Source organism: Aotus nancymaae, unplaced genomic scaffold, assembly GCF_030222135.1.
Source record: "Aotus nancymaae isolate 86718 unplaced genomic scaffold, 86718_ANA_hifiasm-v0.15.2.pri h1tg000019l, whole genome shotgun sequence".
Classification (NCBI taxonomy): Eukaryota; Metazoa; Chordata; class Mammalia; order Primates; family Aotidae; genus Aotus; species Aotus nancymaae.
The window spans coordinates 60,525,805-60,543,577 of NW_026988431.1; the positions used below are offsets into that span (position 1 = coordinate 60,525,805).

A 17,773-nucleotide genomic window follows, 5' to 3' on the forward strand; every position below is an offset into this window, starting at 1 on the left:
AGGAAAACATAAGTAAATGAATTTTCCACATTTCTGGATGATTGGAGTCTTTCATAGTTTATTTGTTTAGAGGAAGGGTCTTGCTCTGTCACACAGGCTGAAGTGTAGTGGCGAGATCATAGCTCATTGCAGCGTTGAACTCTTGGGCTTAAGCAATCCTCCTGCCTCAGCCTCCCAAGTGGCTAGGACTGCTGGTGCATGCTATCATGCCTGGCTTTTTAGGGGGGTGTGAGGGAGATAGGGTATCATTCTGCCCAGGCTTCAAGCGATCCTCCAGAATTGGCCCCCAGAGTGCTGAGATTATAAGAATGTCCCCACACCTGGCCATCTTTCATAGATAAAAAGCAGTGTAGGCCAGGCATGGTGACTCACACCTATAATCCCAATACTTTGAGAGACAGAGGTGGGTGGATCACCTGAGGTCAGGAGTTCAAGACCAGCCTGGCAAACATGGTGAAACCCCATCTCTACTAAAAATACAAAAATTAGTTGGGCGTGATGGCATACGCCTGTAATTCCAGCTGCTTGAGAGGCTGAGGCAGGAGAATCACTTGAACCCGGGAGGCAAAGCTTGCAGTGAGCTGAGATCACGCCACTGCATTCCAGCCCGGGTGACAGAGTGAGACTCTGTCTCCAAAAAAAAAGCAATATAAAAATAACAAAAAAGGCTAGTAAATTTGCATCACATAAGAATAAAAGAGACCCTGTCATATCAAACAGGAAAAATTAAAAACAAGCAACAAACTGAGAGACTGGCAAAAGGTTACAATTCTCATTTACTCATACCAGTTGATAAGAGGACTGGAATATTAAATGACAAAGGATACCAACACCCTTTCATTCTTTAGGAGAGGGAATAAAAAACAAATATAAATATGTAAAAATGCTCATCACAGCCGGGCGCGGTGGCTCACGCCCTTAATCCCAGCACTTTGGGAGGCCGAGGCGGGTGGATCACGAGGTCAAGAGATCGAGACCATCCTGGTCAACATGGTGAAACTCCATCTCTACTAAAAATACAAAAAATTAGCTGGGCATGGTGGCGCGTGCCTGTAATCCCAGCTACTCGGGAGGCTGAGGCAGGAGAATTGCCTGAACCCAGGAGGCGGAGGTTGCGGTGAGCCGAGATTGCGCCATTGCACTCCAGCCTGGGTAACAAGAGCGAAACTCCGTCTTAAAAAAAAAAAAAAAAAAAAAAAGCTCATCACTAGTAATTAAACAATGAAATTAAGATAATGAGATATTTTTCCCTTCTTTAAGGAAATTTTTTTAAATGGTAATAATCAAAGGCCAGAGAGGGTTGATTGGAAGGAAATGCATCCAAATGTGAATAATGGTGACAATTATTATTTTAACTTTTTAATTTACATTTGTCTGTTTTCCTACAGTGAACATGTTACTTTATCCAGGAAAAAATCAACAAATATCTTACTTAAAATCCTAGTCCTTGAAAATTTGCCATAGAGACTGGGAAGTTGTAACTTTTCATCTTGGGAAAAATACATGAATTTTTCTCAGCTTATCTAAGGCCATCTAGTAATGTAGCATATGATTTACTTACATTAAATTTTAATTATATTGAATTATGTTAGCATATGCTATGAAGTTGTGATTATTTTCTCCAAATGGCAAATCAACTTTTTTGCCAAGACACAGGAATACTTCTTTATAAAAGAAAAAAAAAAACACCCACATTATTGACCTATATGTGTTGTTAGTGGATACAATCGGATCATCTGAACTGGGTGCATTATAAAGCATTACTCCTATGGCCCCAAGGAATTTCCCTTTGTACATCCTTCACACTGCCCATCAAGGTATCCTGGATTGGTGCCACCAAGAGCTTATCCAATATCTTTCTTCAGTCCGTCACTGTTGTGGACCTTTACTTCTCTATGATTCCTGACAGAGTGAAGCCTTCTCCACCCTCCTATCATTATTTCCTTCCTCTATCTTACTTAGTTATTTAGTTTATTTATTTATTTTGAGATGGAGTCTCACTGTTGTGGCCCAGGCTGGAGTGCAATGGTGCAATCTTGGCTCACTGCAACCTCCGCCTCCTGAATTCAAGCAATTCTTCTGCCTCAGCTTCCCCAGTAGCTGGGATTATAGGTGCCTACCACCACACTCAGCTAATTTTTGTACTTTTTTCACCTTATTTTTTTTTAATTTTTTATTATTTATTATTTTTATTTATTTATTTTTATTATTTTATTATTATTATACTTTAAGTTCTGGGGTACATGTGCAGAACGTGCATAGTTATACACGTGCCATGGTGGTTTGCTGCATCTATCATCCCGTCGTTTACATTTGGTATATCTCCTAATGCTGTCCCTCCCCTAGCCCCCTACCACCCAACAGACCCCGGTGTGTGATGTTACTCTCCCCGTGTCCATGTGTTGTCATTGTTCAGTTCCCACTTAGGAGTGAGAACATGCGGTGTTTGGTTTTCTGTTCTTGTGTTAGTTTGCTGAGAATGATGGTTTCTGGGTTCATCCATGTCCCTGCAAAGTACATGAACTCTTACTTTTTTATGGCTACATAGTATTCCATGGTGTATATGTGCCACATTTTCCTTATCCAGTCTGTCATTGATGGGCATTTGGGTTTGTTCCAAGTCTTTGCTGTTGTGAACAGTGCTGCAATAAACGTATGGTGCGTGTGTCTTTATAATCCTTTTGGTATATACCCAGTAATGGGATTGCTGGGTCAAATGTATTTCTAGTTCTAGAGCCTTGAGGAATCACCACACTGTCTTCCACAATGGTTGAACTAACTTACACTCCCACCAACAGTGTAAAAGCATTCCTGTTTCTCCACATCCTCTACAAATATTCGTTGTCTCCAGATTTTTTAATGATGGCCATTCTAACTGGCACGAGGTGGTATCTCATTGTGGTTTTGATTTGCATTTCTCTAGTGACTGGTAATAATGAGCTTTTCTTTTCATGTTTGTTGGCTGCATAAATGTCTCCTTTAGAGAAGTGTCTGTTCATATCCTTTGCCCACTTTCTGATGGGGTTGTTATTTTTGTCTTGTAAATTTGTTTAAGTTCTTTGTAGATTCTGGATATTAGCCCTTTGTCAGATATGTAGATTGCAAAATTTTTCTCCCGTTCTGTAGGTTGGCTGTTCACTCTCATGTTAGTTTCTTTTGCTGTAGAGAAGCTCTTTAGTTTAATTAGATTCCATTTGACAATTTTGGCTTTGGTTACCATTCTCTTTTTATCCATTGTTTGGAATAGTTTCAGAAGGAACGCTACTAACTCCTCTTTGTACCTCTGGTAGAATTCAGCTGTGAACTCGTCAATTTTTGTATTTTTAGTAGAGACAGGGTTTCACCATGTTGGCCAGGCTAGTTTCAAACTCCTGACCTTAGGTGATCCGTCCACCACAGTCTCCATAAGTGCTGAGATTACAGGCGTGAGCCATCATGCCCAGCCTCCTTCCTTTGGCTTAGTAACCTCTAGCAGCAGAAGAATCCCCTGCTGCTTTTGACATGGAACACAGGCAAATTTGCAGGCCAAGAAATAAAATCTAAGCCTGCTTGAATTTAGTGTCAGTGTAATACCTGTATCAAGAAGGAAAAAAACTTTGATCTGACATTAGGCATAATAAAATTGGTGCTTTTAGCCTTTCAACTCCCTGAAATTTAGAAACTCCTTGGAAATTTTTAGCAAAGTTTTAGCTCCACTGAATAGAATTATTCTACTTGCTTATTTTTAAATTAAAACAGTGTTCACAATAGTTTATGGTTATTACATGGTTTTGCTGTTTAAAATAATTTCTTCAGTAGTCCTTTTAAATAAATTTTTGTTGTAAATATGCTGTGGATTTAAATATGCGTTATGAACCAAATAGACTTTTGAATTATACTGGGAAACAAACCCAACATTTTATGTTGCTTCTCTTAGAAAATTTAATTCCAAATATACCTTCAAATAATTAGATATTTCTTATATATTATGCTTTGACTCTATCTCTCTCTCTCTCTATATATATATATATATATACTCTATATATATACTCTCTTCATATATATATATACACAGAGAGAGAGCGAGACTTCATTGTATGCATATATATATATATAGGAGACAGGGTAAAGTAAAGTATCCAAGGTAAAGTACCTGGCAGAATCGTAGCTCATTGTACCCTCAAACTCCTGGGCTCAAGCAATCCTCCCACCTCAGCCTCCTGAGTAGCTGGGACTGACTATAGGAGCATGCTGCCATGCCTAGCTAATTTATTTTTAAGAGTCAGAGTCTTGAAATATTATATATTGGTTATAATTATATTTGACATTTCTTTGAATATGCATTGTTAATGTTGCCATTTAAAATAAGACCTTTGGCAGTTTTCTAATATCTCACTTTTAGTATAGGAATGGTATTATAGTACACGTCACAGCTTCCCCAGAATTCTTCCCTTTTCACTCTCGGTAATCTAGTGCCACATAGCGAAAACTGCAAGACAGGAGCATTCTGCCATATCGTTTGTATGTGCTAAGAATTTAGACTTTACTTGTGCCATTTCTATATCGCCTTTTCTTTGGTTTAATACAAGATTTCATATTATGAACCATCTGCCTTACAATCCTGTAAAACCTATCATAGCCTCATAATTGGAGGAAAAAAAGGTACAACCTCCTTAAATTCATTATCTCTATCAGTGGATTATTCTTAAATTATAATTTTAAGCATATTTACCTTTTCTGTTTATACCACAAAAGATTCTAATGTATACAGGAGTCTTTCAGAATATTTACATTCTTGTGAAAATAAAAAGAGCTATTTTAAAAAGTCAAGACAGCTATAACTGCTTTCTTCCATTCATACAAAGCAAAATAATTGAAGATACACAGATGAGCTTTTTTCAGGTTTTCTATGAAAACAATGATAGAATTGTCTAAAAAAAAAAAAGTAAAAATCCTGTCATAATTGGTTAGTCTGTAACATTCACATAATCACCATGACCTTTTAAAAAACAGGAGAAATCACTCAGGTCTGCATAATTGGTAAATTTAGAGAAAACTAAATATTGGTGTTTGTGATAACTCATTACTACAATTTTTTTTAATTGCATTTTACGTTCTGGGGTACATGTAAAGAACATGCAGGATTGTTGCATAGGTACATACATGGCAATGTAGTTTGCTGCCTCCATCCCCATCACCTGTATCTGGCATTTCTCCCCACGTTATCCCTCCCCAAACTCCATACCCCCCCAATGTCCCTCCCCTGGTACCCCCCAACAGACCTCAGTGTGTGATGCTCCCCTCCCTGTGTCCATGTGTTCTCATTGTTCAACACCTGCCTGTGAGTGAGAACATGCGGTGCTTGATTCTGTTCCTGTGTCAGTTTGCTGAGAATGATGGTTTCCAGGTTCATCCGTGTCCCTACAGAGGACACGAACTCATTGTTTGTTATGGCTGTGTAGTATTCCATGGTGTATATGTGCCACATTTTCCCTGTCCAGTCTATCATTGATGGGCATTTGGGTTGGTTCCAAGTCATTGCTATTGTAAACGGTGCTGCAGTGAATATACGTGTACATGTGTCCTTATAATACAACGAATTTATACTCCTTTGGATATATGCCCAGTAATGGGATTGCTGGGTCAAATGGAATTTCTATTTCTAGGTACTTGAGGAATTGCCACACTGTTTTCCACAATGGTTGAACTAATTTACACTCCCACCAACAGTGTAAAAGTGTTCCTGTTTCTCCACATCCTCTCCAGCATCTACATTGTCTCCAGATTTTGTAATGATCGCCATTCTAACTGGTGTGAGATGGTATCTCAATGTAGTTTTGATTTGCATTTCTCTAATGACCAGTGATGATGAGCATTTTTTCATGTTTTTTGGCCTCATATGTCTTCTTTGGAAAAGTGTCTGTTCATATCCTTTGCCCACTTTTGAATGGATTTGTTTGTTTTCTTATAAATCTGTTTTAGTTCTTTGTAGATTTTGGATATAAGTCCTTTGTCAGATGGGTGGATTGCAAAGATTTTTTACCATTCTGTTGGTTGCCGGTTCACTCTAATGACAGTTTCTTTTGCTGTGCAGAAGCTGTGGAGTTTAATTAGATCCCATTTGTCTATTTTGGCTTTTGTTGCCAATGCTTTTGGCGTTTTAGTTATGAAGTCCTTGCCTACACCTATGTCCTGAATGGTTTTGCCTAGGTTTTCTTCTAAGGGTTTGATGGTGTTAGGTCTTATGTTTAGGTCTTTAATCCATCTGGAGTTAATTTTAGTGTAAGGTGTCAGGAAGGGGTCTAGTTTCTGCTTTCTGCACATGGCTAGCCAGTTTTCCCAACACCATTTATTAAACAGGGAATCCTTTCCCCATTGCTTGTTTTTGTCAGGTTTGTCAAAGATCAGATGGTTGTAGATGTGTGGCATTGCCTCCGAGGCCTCTGTTCTGTTCCATTGGTCTATATCTCTGTTTTGGTACCAGTACCATGCTGTTTTGATTACTGTAGCCTGGTAGTATAGTTTAAAGTCAGGTAGCGTGATGCCTCCAGCTTTGTTCTTTTTGCTTAGGATTGTCACAGCTCTGCAGGCTCTCTTTTGGTTCCATATGAAGTTTAAGGTGTTTTTTTCCAGTTCTGTGAAGAGGGTCATAGGTAGCTTGATGGGTATAGTGTTCAATCTATAAATTACTTTGGGCATTATGGCTGTTTTCACAATATTGATTCTTCCTAACCATGAGCATGGAATGTTTTTCCATCTGTCCGTGTCCTCTCTTATTTCCTTGAGCAGTGGTTTGTAGTTCTCCTTGAAGAGGTCCTTTACGTTCCTTTGTTAGTTGTATTCCTAGGTATTTTATTCTCTTGTGAATGGCAGTTCGTTCTTGATTTGGCTCTCTTTAAGTCTGTTATTGGTGTATAGGAATGCTTGTGATTTTTGCACATTGATTTTGTATCCTGAGACTTTTTTGCTTATCAGTTTCAGGAGATTTGGGGCTGAGATGATGGGGTCTTCTAGATATACAATCATGTCATCTGCAAATAGAGACAATTTGACTTCCTCCTTTCCTATTTGAATAACCTTTATTTCTTTTTCTTGCCTAAGTGCTCTGACTAGAACTTCCAATACTGTATTGAATAGGACTGGTGAGAGAGGGCGTCCGTGTCTAGTGCCGGGTTTCCAAGGGAGTGCTTCCATTTTTTGCCCATTCAGTATGATATTGGCTATGGGTTTTTCATAAATAGCTTTTATTATTTTGAGATATGTTCCGTCAATACCTAGTTTATTGAGAGTTTTTAGCATAAAGGGCTGTTGAATTTGTCGAAGGCCTTCTCTACATCTATTGAGATAGTCTTGTGATTTTTGTCTTTGGTTCTGTTTATGTGGTAACTTATGTTTACAGACTTGCATATGTTGAACCAGCCTTGCATTCCCAGGATGAAGCCTCCTTGATCGTGGTGGATAAGCTTTTTGATGTGCTGTTGTAATCGGTTTGCCAGTATTTTATTGAAGATTTTTGCATCTATGTTCATCATGGATATTGGCCTGAAGTTTTCTTTTTTTGTTGAGTCTCTGCCAGGTTTTAGTATCAGGATGATACTGGTCTCATAAAATGATTTGGGGAGGATTCCCTCTTTTTGGATTGTTTGGAATAGTTTCAGAAGGAGTGGTACCAGCTCCTCTTTGTATGTCTGGCAGAATTCGGCTGTGAACCCATCTGGACCTGGGCTTTTTTTGGTTGGTAGGCTATTAATTGCTGCCTCAACTTTAGCCCTTGTTATTGGTCTATTCAGGGTTTCAACTTCTTCCTGATTTAGGCTTGGGAGGGTGCAAGTGTCCAGGAATTTATCCATTTCTTCCAGGTTTACTGGTTTGTGTGCATAGAGTTGTTTGTAGTAATCTCTGATGGTGGTTTGTATTTCTGTGGAATCAGTGGTGATATCCCCTTTATCGTTTTTTATTGCATCTATTTGATTCTTCTCTCTTTTCTTTTTTATTAATCTGGCTAGTGGTCTGTCTATTTTGTTGATCTTTTCAAAAAACCAGCTCCTGGATTTACTGATTTTTTGAAGGTTTTTTTGTGTCTCTATCTCCTTCTGTTGTGCTCTGATCTTAGTTATTTCTTGTCTTCTGCTAGCTTTTGAGGTTTTTTGATCTTGCTTCGCTAGCTCTTTCAATTTGGACGATAGGGTGTCAATTTTAGATCTTCCCTTACTTCTTACGTGGGCATTTATTGGTATAAATTTTCCTCTAGACACTGCTTTAAATGTGTCCCAGAGATTCTGGTATGTTGTGTCTTCATTCTCATTGGTTTCGAAGAACATCTTTATTTCTGCCTTCATTTCATTGTTTATCCAGTCAACATTCCAGAGCCAGTTATTCAGTTTCCATGAAGTTGTGCGGTTCTGAGTTAGTTTCTGAATTCTGAGTTCTAATTTGATTGTACTGTGGTCTGAGAGACTGTTATGATTTCTGTTCTTTAGCATTTGCTGAGGATTGATTTACTTCCAATTATGTGGTCAATTTTAGAGTAGGTGTGATGTGGTGCTGAGAAGAATATATATTCTGTGGGTTTGGGGTGGAGAGTTCTGTAAATGTCTATCAGGTTTGCTTGGTCCAGGTCTTGAGTTCAAGTCCTGGATATCCTTGTTAATTTTCTGTCTCATTGATCTGCTAATATTGACAGTGGAGTGTTAAAGTCTCCCACTATTATTGTGTGGGAGTCTAAATCTCTGTGTAGGTCATTAAGTACTTGCTTTATATATCTGGGTGCTCCTGTATTGGATGCGTATATATTTGGGATCGTTAGCTCTTCTTGTTGCATTGATCCTTTTACCATTATATAATGCCCTTCTTTGTCTCTTTTGATCTTTGTTGGTTTAAAGTCTATTTTATCAGAGACTAGGATTGCAACTCCTGCTCTTTTTTGCTCTCTATTTGCTTGGTAAATGTTCCTCCATCCCTTTATTTTGAGCCTGTGTGTATCCTTGCATGTAAGATGGGTTTCCTGGATACAGCACACCAATGAGTTTTGACTTTTTATCCAATTTGCCAGTCTGTGTCTTTTGATTGGGGCATTTAGCCCATTTACATTTAAGGTTAATATGTTATGTGTGAATTTGATCCTGTCATTTTGATGCTAGCTGGTTGTTTTGCCCATTAGTTGATGCAGTTTCTTCATTGTGTCGACGCTCTTTACCATTTGGTACGTTTTTGGAGTGGCTGGTACTTGTTGTTCCTTTCTATGTTTAGTGCTTCTTTCAGGAGCTCTTGTAAAGCAGGCCTGGTGGTGATGAAATCTCTGAGCAATTGCTTGTTCATAAAGGACTTTATTTCTCCTTCACTTATGAAGCTTAGTTTGGCTGGATATGAAATTCTAGATTGAAAGTTCTTTTCTTTAAGGATGTTGAATATCGGCCCCCACTCTCTTCTGGCTTTTGTAGGGTTTCTGCCGAGAGATCTGCTGCGAGTCTGATAAGCGTCCTTTTGTGGGTAACCCAACCTTTCTCTCTGGCTGCCCTTAGCATTTTTTCCTTCATTTCAGCCCTGGTGAATCTGACGATTATGTGCCTTGGGGGTTGCTCTTCTTGAGGAATATCTTTGTGGTGTTTTCTGTATTTCCTGGATTTGAATGTTGGCCTGACTTGCTAGGTTGGGGAAGTTCTCCTGGATAATATCCTGAAGAGTGTTTTCCAGCTTGGATTCATTGCCTCCGTCACGTTCAGGTACACCTATCAAACGTAGATTAGGTCTTTTCACATAATCCCATATTTCTTGGAGGCTTTGTTCATTTCTTTTCAGTCTTTTTTCTCTAATCTTGCCTTCTCATTTTATTTCATTGAGTTGATCTTCAGTCTCTGATATCCTTTCTTCTGCTTGGTCGATTCGGCTATTGAAACTTGTATATGCCTCGCAAAGTTCTCGTGTTGTGTTTTTCAGCTACATGAATTCATTTGTATTCCTCTCTAAGCTGTCTATTCTCGTTAGCATTTCGTCAAACCTTTTTTCAAGGTTCTTAGTTTCTTTGCATTGGGTTAGAACATGTTCTTTTAGCTAAGAGAAGTTTCTTATTTCCTTCTGAAGCCTGTTTCTGTCAATTCATCACACTCATTCTCCATCCAGCCTTGTTCCCTTGCTGGTGAGGTGTTGTGATCCCTTGGAGGAGGAGAGGCGTTCTGGTTTGGGGTGTTTTCATCCTTTTTGCGCTGGTTTCTTCCCATCTTTGTGGATTTATCTGCCTGTGGTCTTTGTGGTTGGTGACTTTCAGATGGGGTCTCTGAGTGGACATCCTTTTTGTTACTGCTGAAGTTATTTCTTTCTCTTTCTTAGTTTTCCTTCTAACAGTCAGGCCCCCCTGCTGTAGGACTGCTGGAGTCCACTCCAGACCCTGCTTGCCTGGGGATCACCTGCAGGGGCTGCAGAACTGTAAGGGTTGCTGCCAGTTTCTTCTTCTGTTATCTTTGTCCCAGAAGGATACCCACCAGATGTCAGCCTGAGCTCTCCTTTATGAGGTGTCTCTTTGGTTATACGGGGATTGAGGAGCTGCTTGAGGAGACAGTCTGTCCCTTATAGGAACTGAAGTGCTGAGTTGTGAGATCCATTATTCTGTTCAGAGCTGCTGGGCATGTACTTTTAAATCTGCTGCAGCGGATCTGATAGCTGTCTTTTTTTCCCAGGTGCTCTGTCCTGGGAAGGTGGGGCTTTATTTATAAGTTCCTGTCATTCTGCTGCCTTTTTTTCAGAGATGCCCTGCCCAGCAAGGAGGTAGCCTGGTCACAGTCTGCCAGCAGAGGCGTTGCTGAGCTGCCGTGGGCTCTGTCCAGCTGCTGTATAAACTTCCTTCCAGTTTTGTTTATAGGGTTATAGGCAGAACTGCTTTGGTAATGGCAGTCTGCCTCTGTAACGGCGGACTGCCTCTGTAACAGCAGACTGCCTCGGTAGTGGCGGACTGCCTCGAGTAACGGCAGACCCCCTTCCCCTCCACAGAGCTGGACTGTCCCGGGTCCAGCTGTGCTTTCTGTGAAACTCTCAATCCAGACCGTTTCTGATTGCTGGTCTTTGTGGGGGTGGGACCAGCCAATCCACATCACCTGGCTCCCTGTTTCAGCCCCCTTTTTTTCAGTTGAACGGGCGACTGTCTCTCAGGCGTTTCAGTCGCCAGTTGAAATGGCGCCCAGATTTGTGTGAGTTTTTGTGTGGAGACTCACTGCGCCAGCTGAAACAGCTGTGTTGGAGACTCATGGTGCTTTTCCGCCCAGGAATCTCCTGGTCTGTAGGCAGTAAAAATTTGTTTGGAAATGCAGTGATCACTCACCCTCTGCGTTTTTGCTGGGAACTGCAATCCAGAGCTGTTCCTATTCGGCCATCTTGGATCCTCTCCCTGCATATCTCTTTTAATCAGGCTTTTCAGTGTGTCTGAGTTTGAGAACCAATAAGAGTCAATAGTGGAAGTCATTACTACAAATTTTAAAATTCAAATTCCATTTTTCTATCATAATATAGTGTTATCAAAGAATAAACCTTATGTGTTTAAGTGTTCTTGCTTTCATTAACATTGTATTTTTCCCAATGTTGAGAGGATTGGTCTTTAAAAAGTAAAAATTATGTAATTTACCTAATTAATTAAACAGAAAGATCAGGTTCAGTGGCTCACAACTGTGATCCCAGCTACTTGAGAGGCTGAGGTGAGAGGATCGCCTAAAGCCAGGAGTTCAAGACTGGCCTGGACAACATAGCAAGAACGTGTCTCTAAAAGTAGGGAGAGAGAAAGAGGCAGAGGGGAGAAAAGAGAGGGAAAGAGAAAGAGAGAGAGAGAGAGATTAGATAGATAGATGATAGATACATACCTGTAATCCTAGCACTTTGGGAATTTGAGCCCAGGAATTCAAAACCAGACTGGGCAACGTGGCAAGACCCTATCCCTACAAAAAATACAAAAATTAGCCAAGCATGGTTGGTGTGTACCTGCTACTTAGAGGCTGAGGTGGGAGGATCACTTGAGCCCAGGAGGTTGAGGCAGCAGCAGGTCATGATTGTGCCACTGCACTCCAGCCTGGGCAACAGAACAAGACGTTGTCCTCAACAAATAATTAAGACAAGAAGGATTAAAAGATGGAAACTTTCTAATACTAGGATTCTTTATCCAGGGATGATTTATCCTTTAGACAGAGTAAGCATGTGCCTTGGACCAAGATACATATAGGGGTCCACAGAAATATTTTGATTTTTATTTCTTTTAAATCAGAAGTAGTAATGTATATACATGTATGTAAGAGTAAACCTTTGCAGTATATTATTTTATTTTTTGAGATGGAGTCTCGCTTTGTCGCCCAGGCTGGAGTACAGTGGTGAGATCTCAGCTCACTGCAGCCTCTGCCTTCCAGGTTCAAGGGATTCTCCTGCCTCAGCCTCCTGAGTAGCTGGGATTACAGGCACACACCACCATGCCCAGCTAATTTTGTATTTTTTTTTTAGTAGAGATGGGGTTTCACCATGTTGGTCAGGCTGGTCTCAAACTCCTGACCTCATGATGTGCCCACCTCGGCTTCCCATAGTGCTGAGATTGCAGATGTGAGCCACCGTGCCTGGCCTATGCAGTATTTTTTTCATGTTTATACAAATGTATAGAAAATATAGTCATAAATGTGGTCATTAATATATAGAAAACATAATTTTTAGTTTTTGTGGAGGAAGTCCCTTACAAAGGCAAAATGGTTTAGGGCCTTGGAAAGTCATGATGCAGCCCTTCTTTTTCCTTCTTAAAAGCTTCCTTCCTAAGCATCTTTTTTTTTTTTTTTTTTTTTTGAGATGGAGTTTCGCTCGTTACCCAGGCTGGAGTGCAATGGCGCGATCTCGGCTCACCGCATTCAGGCAATTCTCCTGCCTCAGCCTCCTGAGTAGCTGGGATTACAGGCACGCGCCACCATGCCCAGCTAATTTTTTGTATTTTTAGTAGAGACGGGGTTTCACCATGTTGACCAGGATGGTCTCGATCTCTTGACCTCGTGATCCACCACCTCGGCCTCCCAAAGTGCTGGGATTACAGGCTTGAGCCACCGCGCCCGGCCTCCTAAGCATCTTTTATAATTTAATTTTATTATTTTCCTACACCATGATCTTATGTATACTTAAATTTCCAACTGATTGCTATGTGTATTGAAGCGTAGTATCACAAGTGCATAAATCAGAGGTGCATATCCATGAAACAACACCCAGGTGGAAAAAATAAGTAATTTTTCTCAGAGTGACATTGCATTGTATCCTCAAGTTCAGAGCAAAGTGTTCTGCCCCTAGAATACCGTGATAGCTGCTACACTAGTCAGGAAATTTTTTGTTGCTTTCAAGCATGCAGTGGTGTAATTATAGCTCACTGTAGCTCACTGCAGCCTTGAGCTCCTGGGCTTAAGTGATCCTCCCAAGTAGCTGGGATTAGCACTCCCAGTCAGGATTTAAATATTCATATTTAAAGTATATGAAATATGCAAATAATAACACTGTTTTCCCAGCTTTTCATTAACAAATATTCTCTCTGAGGCAATGTTTGAATTACTCAATCAGAGAAATGTTTCTCCCCTCAGCTCGATGCATTCTATTTCTCATCATTTGGCTCATAACTGGAGGAAGGCACCACTTTTGGTTCTTGCCAAATCTGACTGCTGATGTGGGCTTCATTGACTCCTTCAGGCCCCTGTACACACATGAATACAAAGGACCAAAAGCAGACTTAAAGAAAGATGAGAAGTCTGAAACCAAAAAGCAACAGAAGTCCGACAGTGAGGAAAAGTCAGACAGTGAGAAAAAGGAAGATGAGGAGGGGAAAGCAGGACCAGGAAATCACGGAACAGAAGGCTCGGGAGGAGAGCGGCATTCAGACACGGACAGTGACAGGAGGGAAGATGATCGGTCCCAGCACAGCAGTGGAAATGGAAATGATTTTGAAATGATAACAAAAGAGGAACTGGAACAGCAAACAGATGGAGATTGTGAAGAGGAGGAGGAAGAAGACAGTGATGGGGAAACACCTAAATCTTCACATGAAAAATCATAATCTGACTAATTTGGGGACTGAATGAATAAGTACAGGAGGTTGGATTTTCTATGTTGGCTGATTATTATATTAAACACATGGCATTTGTAGCATTCTTTAAATTCTGTTTACCGAAATGTATTCGACATTCAAGCAGTTATATTCAGTCCTTAATTTTATAGAATATTGGCACTATTATTGGTACAGTTTAAAGCCATTAATACATTTTATCCATTTGATAATTTTACAGTAAGTAGGTCTCATTCATTTTGACAGTTATCAAATATGTACTTTCCACAGTTAAATTTACATTAATGGCATTTTTGATAGTTGTACGGCTTTTTACTGTTAGACTAATCAAAAATAACTTTAAAAGGAACAAAGAAACTCCAGCATTTCAGATTATGCATAGTTATGTAGCCATTTCACAGTTTCTTTAAGATGCGTAAATTCATTGTTCTTGATAGTTAAGCTTTTATTTTTCATTATAAAATTATACCAGGAAATTTCTTAAGACTCCGAGTTAGCAGAGTTCAAAACTGTTTTTTGGAAACAAGCCAACTAGTAACAATCCAGCAACACTTCTGGTTTAGCTAAATTCTTTTTCCAATGTAGGAAATCCACACTGATTTGTACGTCTGATTCAGAGAAAGATGGTCATCTCCAACAGGGAAAGTGAACAGCACTGGTTGGCAGGTGATGGCTCTCCCTCCTCCCTCCCTCCCCAATTCATTGTCGTAACGTAAAGTGTATTCTGTACATAATTTACAAATAAAACATTTTATTTTAATTGTTACTTATTATTTAGATATTTCTCAACCCTTAAATTCGTAAAATTAAGACCATGTAAGGGTATGTTTTTAGAGAAATGGAAGTTTCAGTAACCCACGACATCTATGATCTTTCTACAGCAGCTTCAGTTTTGTGCCAACATTCCATGTATTTTGAATATGAGCAAAAACTGATCTTTATTAAATAAGAGCAGACTTAAAGTAGCTTTGTACGCCTTAATGTTTATTTTGATTTATTTTAAATCTTTACATTCAGAAATGAGATACTGTATTATCAGACCAGGAGGCATTGCTGTGAAAGATAATTTCCTATTCTAAAATACCAAATTTAAAATAAAGATAATAAAATAAAACAGAGAACTATTGGACTCTAATTGCTTTGAACTAGTTTTGCAGTTTGATTTTATGTCTTGTACATCTTAGTTACAAGTCTTTTGGAAAACTCTTGTTTACTTATGAGCGTAATCATTCCTTGGAGTTAAACTTTTATAAACTAATAATGAATATTAAATGATTTTCCTTCAGTCACAGTGAGAGCATTTGCTTTGTGGTTTAAGTAGGTAGTGTATGTAAGTCTTTAGGCTGGTTCTCATCTAAGTGTTTGAATTAAAGATGTTAATTTTTCTAATTGTGAAAAATACATTTTTTGTATCATTGACATTTTATTAAACATGGCTTGATTGCTTCTTTATAGTGGTCCCTGTAAGTGGACAGAATTATGGCTATTTGATGTCAATGCAACTGTGTCAAGGCTGCGATCACGTTGCGAGTTTCTTTTTAGCAAATGTTCATTGATTAAGTGCCTGGGTATTTTCCCCTCCCACTCGCAGAGCTCTGCTACTTTATTTCCACAGTAAGCATATAGATAATGATCGCTTCTGAGTTTCTTTATCACCAGTAACATTGATACCTATTTTGGGGTATAAAAGTGGTGTTTTTTCAGAAATGAAAATGATTTTATTCACCTTTACTTTGATAATACCCAGGCACTCAATATTTATCCTGAAATTTTTTATAATATATGTACTTTGTTCTAGTCTTAAAGACATTTGGAGCATGGCCAACAGGAAAAGTCAGCTTCTTACTGATGTGTGTGGATTCTTACAGAATGTTAGGACAAATTTTTATAAATATTTGGTGATCCCTCGGGGGAAATATCATTCTTATTATGATTAGAACGTGAATTAGAAATTTCAGCTCAGTTTCTATTTTACTATTCAAGTTGTGTACTTTAAACAAATATAAAAATCAAAGGCTGCCTCTATTACAATCCTCAGTGGACTAGATGGCTATCTTTCTTGGCTAACATTAAATATTCTTGTACCAGAGCATGGAAAATTATTTATAATTGTTAATAGAATGGTGATTTTTTTTTAAAAGAACTTCAGATTTGCTATGCAGCTGTAAGTAGAAGCACGAAGCTTTTGATCATGTAGGGTTTATTGTAGCGGGTGTCAATTGGCCTAACTAAGCAGGATTGAATTTACCAGAGGCTAAATTCAGATAGTAAGAATAATGCGTATGTGATTGTGCTTGAAGTCAATGTGTTAAACAAGGTATTTTTCCCTTTTCCCCCTTACTGGATTCTTTAACTTTCAAACCATATGTCCTAGATAGCTTTAATGAAATAATATAGATTTAGTTGAATACTATTCAGGAAGTAATAAATTTTAATATATCACATTGAAATTATGCAGTGGTGATGGATTTTGGTGTTTCCTCCCTCTTTCTGGTTTTACATCACGAGTATCAATTAGCTGCTGACAAAAAAAATCTTGTGTCTTTTGTAAATTGAATTTTTTTTAATCTTTATTAGCAACTGGAAAACAGCAAGTATGGTTGATTCTCATTTTCAAGATAGTTCTGTTCTATTAAGGCACTGCAAACACTGAATTAGCAGATACGGAACTAGGGGAAATCCAGGGCAAGGCTTCTGCAAGCCACTGGTCACACTTTCATCAAGCAGTCAGCGTGTAAGTTTCTGTTATGAAGATACCTTATTTAATGCAGTTGATTCATTAACACTGAAGTCATGACCGACAGCTGTAACTCATGCCTGAATGAAGCTTATCTAACACGTGAGCTTCGTAAGGCACATAACAGCCTTTTTGCCCTTAGGAACACTATGCTTGGGGGCCATTTTAAACAGTGAAATGAAAAAAAAACAAATGCAAAAACCATGGCATTCAAGTAAAAAGGACACATTTACAGTATGAGAGCTGGAACGTGGCCTCGTTCAAGCTCAGCAAGTTTTCTGCTGCACTGCAAAATTTAGGTTAGGCAGATTCACAGATACGGAGTCCGCGAATAACGAGGATCAACTGTACCGACTGTACTTAACTATATTTTAAAGCTGTGACATCTGTCTACCTGGTTTATGGAATAGAATTTATTGCTGAATCATGCTCCAGTATTTGAGTGACATTTTCAATATCTTATGTCTGAAAGTAATTCCTAATTGCATAGTAGATAATTTGCTTTTACTGTTTCAGCAGTGTTTTAGGTCTGTGTTTATTCACTCAGCAATACTGAGCAGTTAACCATGTACCAGAATTTTACTAGGCACAACAATGAATAAAAATACAATTCTTCCCTCTCACACCATCAAATAGCGTGTTAAGTGCAACGGCAGCAGTTTGCCACATACGCTGGATCTCTCGTTTTCCCCTCCAGCTCCACTCTGCTCTCTGCCCACAAAGCTGACCTGAATGGACCACTCCTGTGCCTCCGATGCCTCCTGGCTTCTGAGTGGGTTTGGCCAAGGAAGATGGTAGGGTGCCTATTTCTTGGCTCTTCTCCCCGGGTTGGGGGGCTGCCTCAGCACTCAGAGGTCACTTCTCCCAAACTCCTCCCCCGGCTTCCAGGTTGCCAGTCCCTGCACTCTTCCTTTCTGGCTAAGGATGATGTCAGTTCTGCTGCTACTATCCTGGAATTGCTGAAGCTACTGTGTTTCTTCTGTGGGTAGCCTATACCTATACTT

At 39.3% G+C, this 17,773-nt stretch overlaps 1 protein-coding gene across 1 annotated transcript in view; it reads left to right on the forward strand.

Annotated features, from left to right (window-relative positions):
• The window catches only part of SEC62 (SEC62 homolog, preprotein translocation factor), a 39,503-nt gene extending 23,018 nt beyond the window's left edge, over positions 1-16,485 (forward strand). The window contains exon 8 of the mRNA XM_012470977.3: positions 13,554-16,485. Coding sequence (XP_012326400.1) covers positions 13,554-14,023 — 470 coding nt within the window. The 3' untranslated portion in view covers positions 14,024-16,485. The remainder of the gene's footprint in view (positions 1-13,553) is intronic.
• Positions 16,486-17,773: the final 1,288 nt, after the last annotated feature.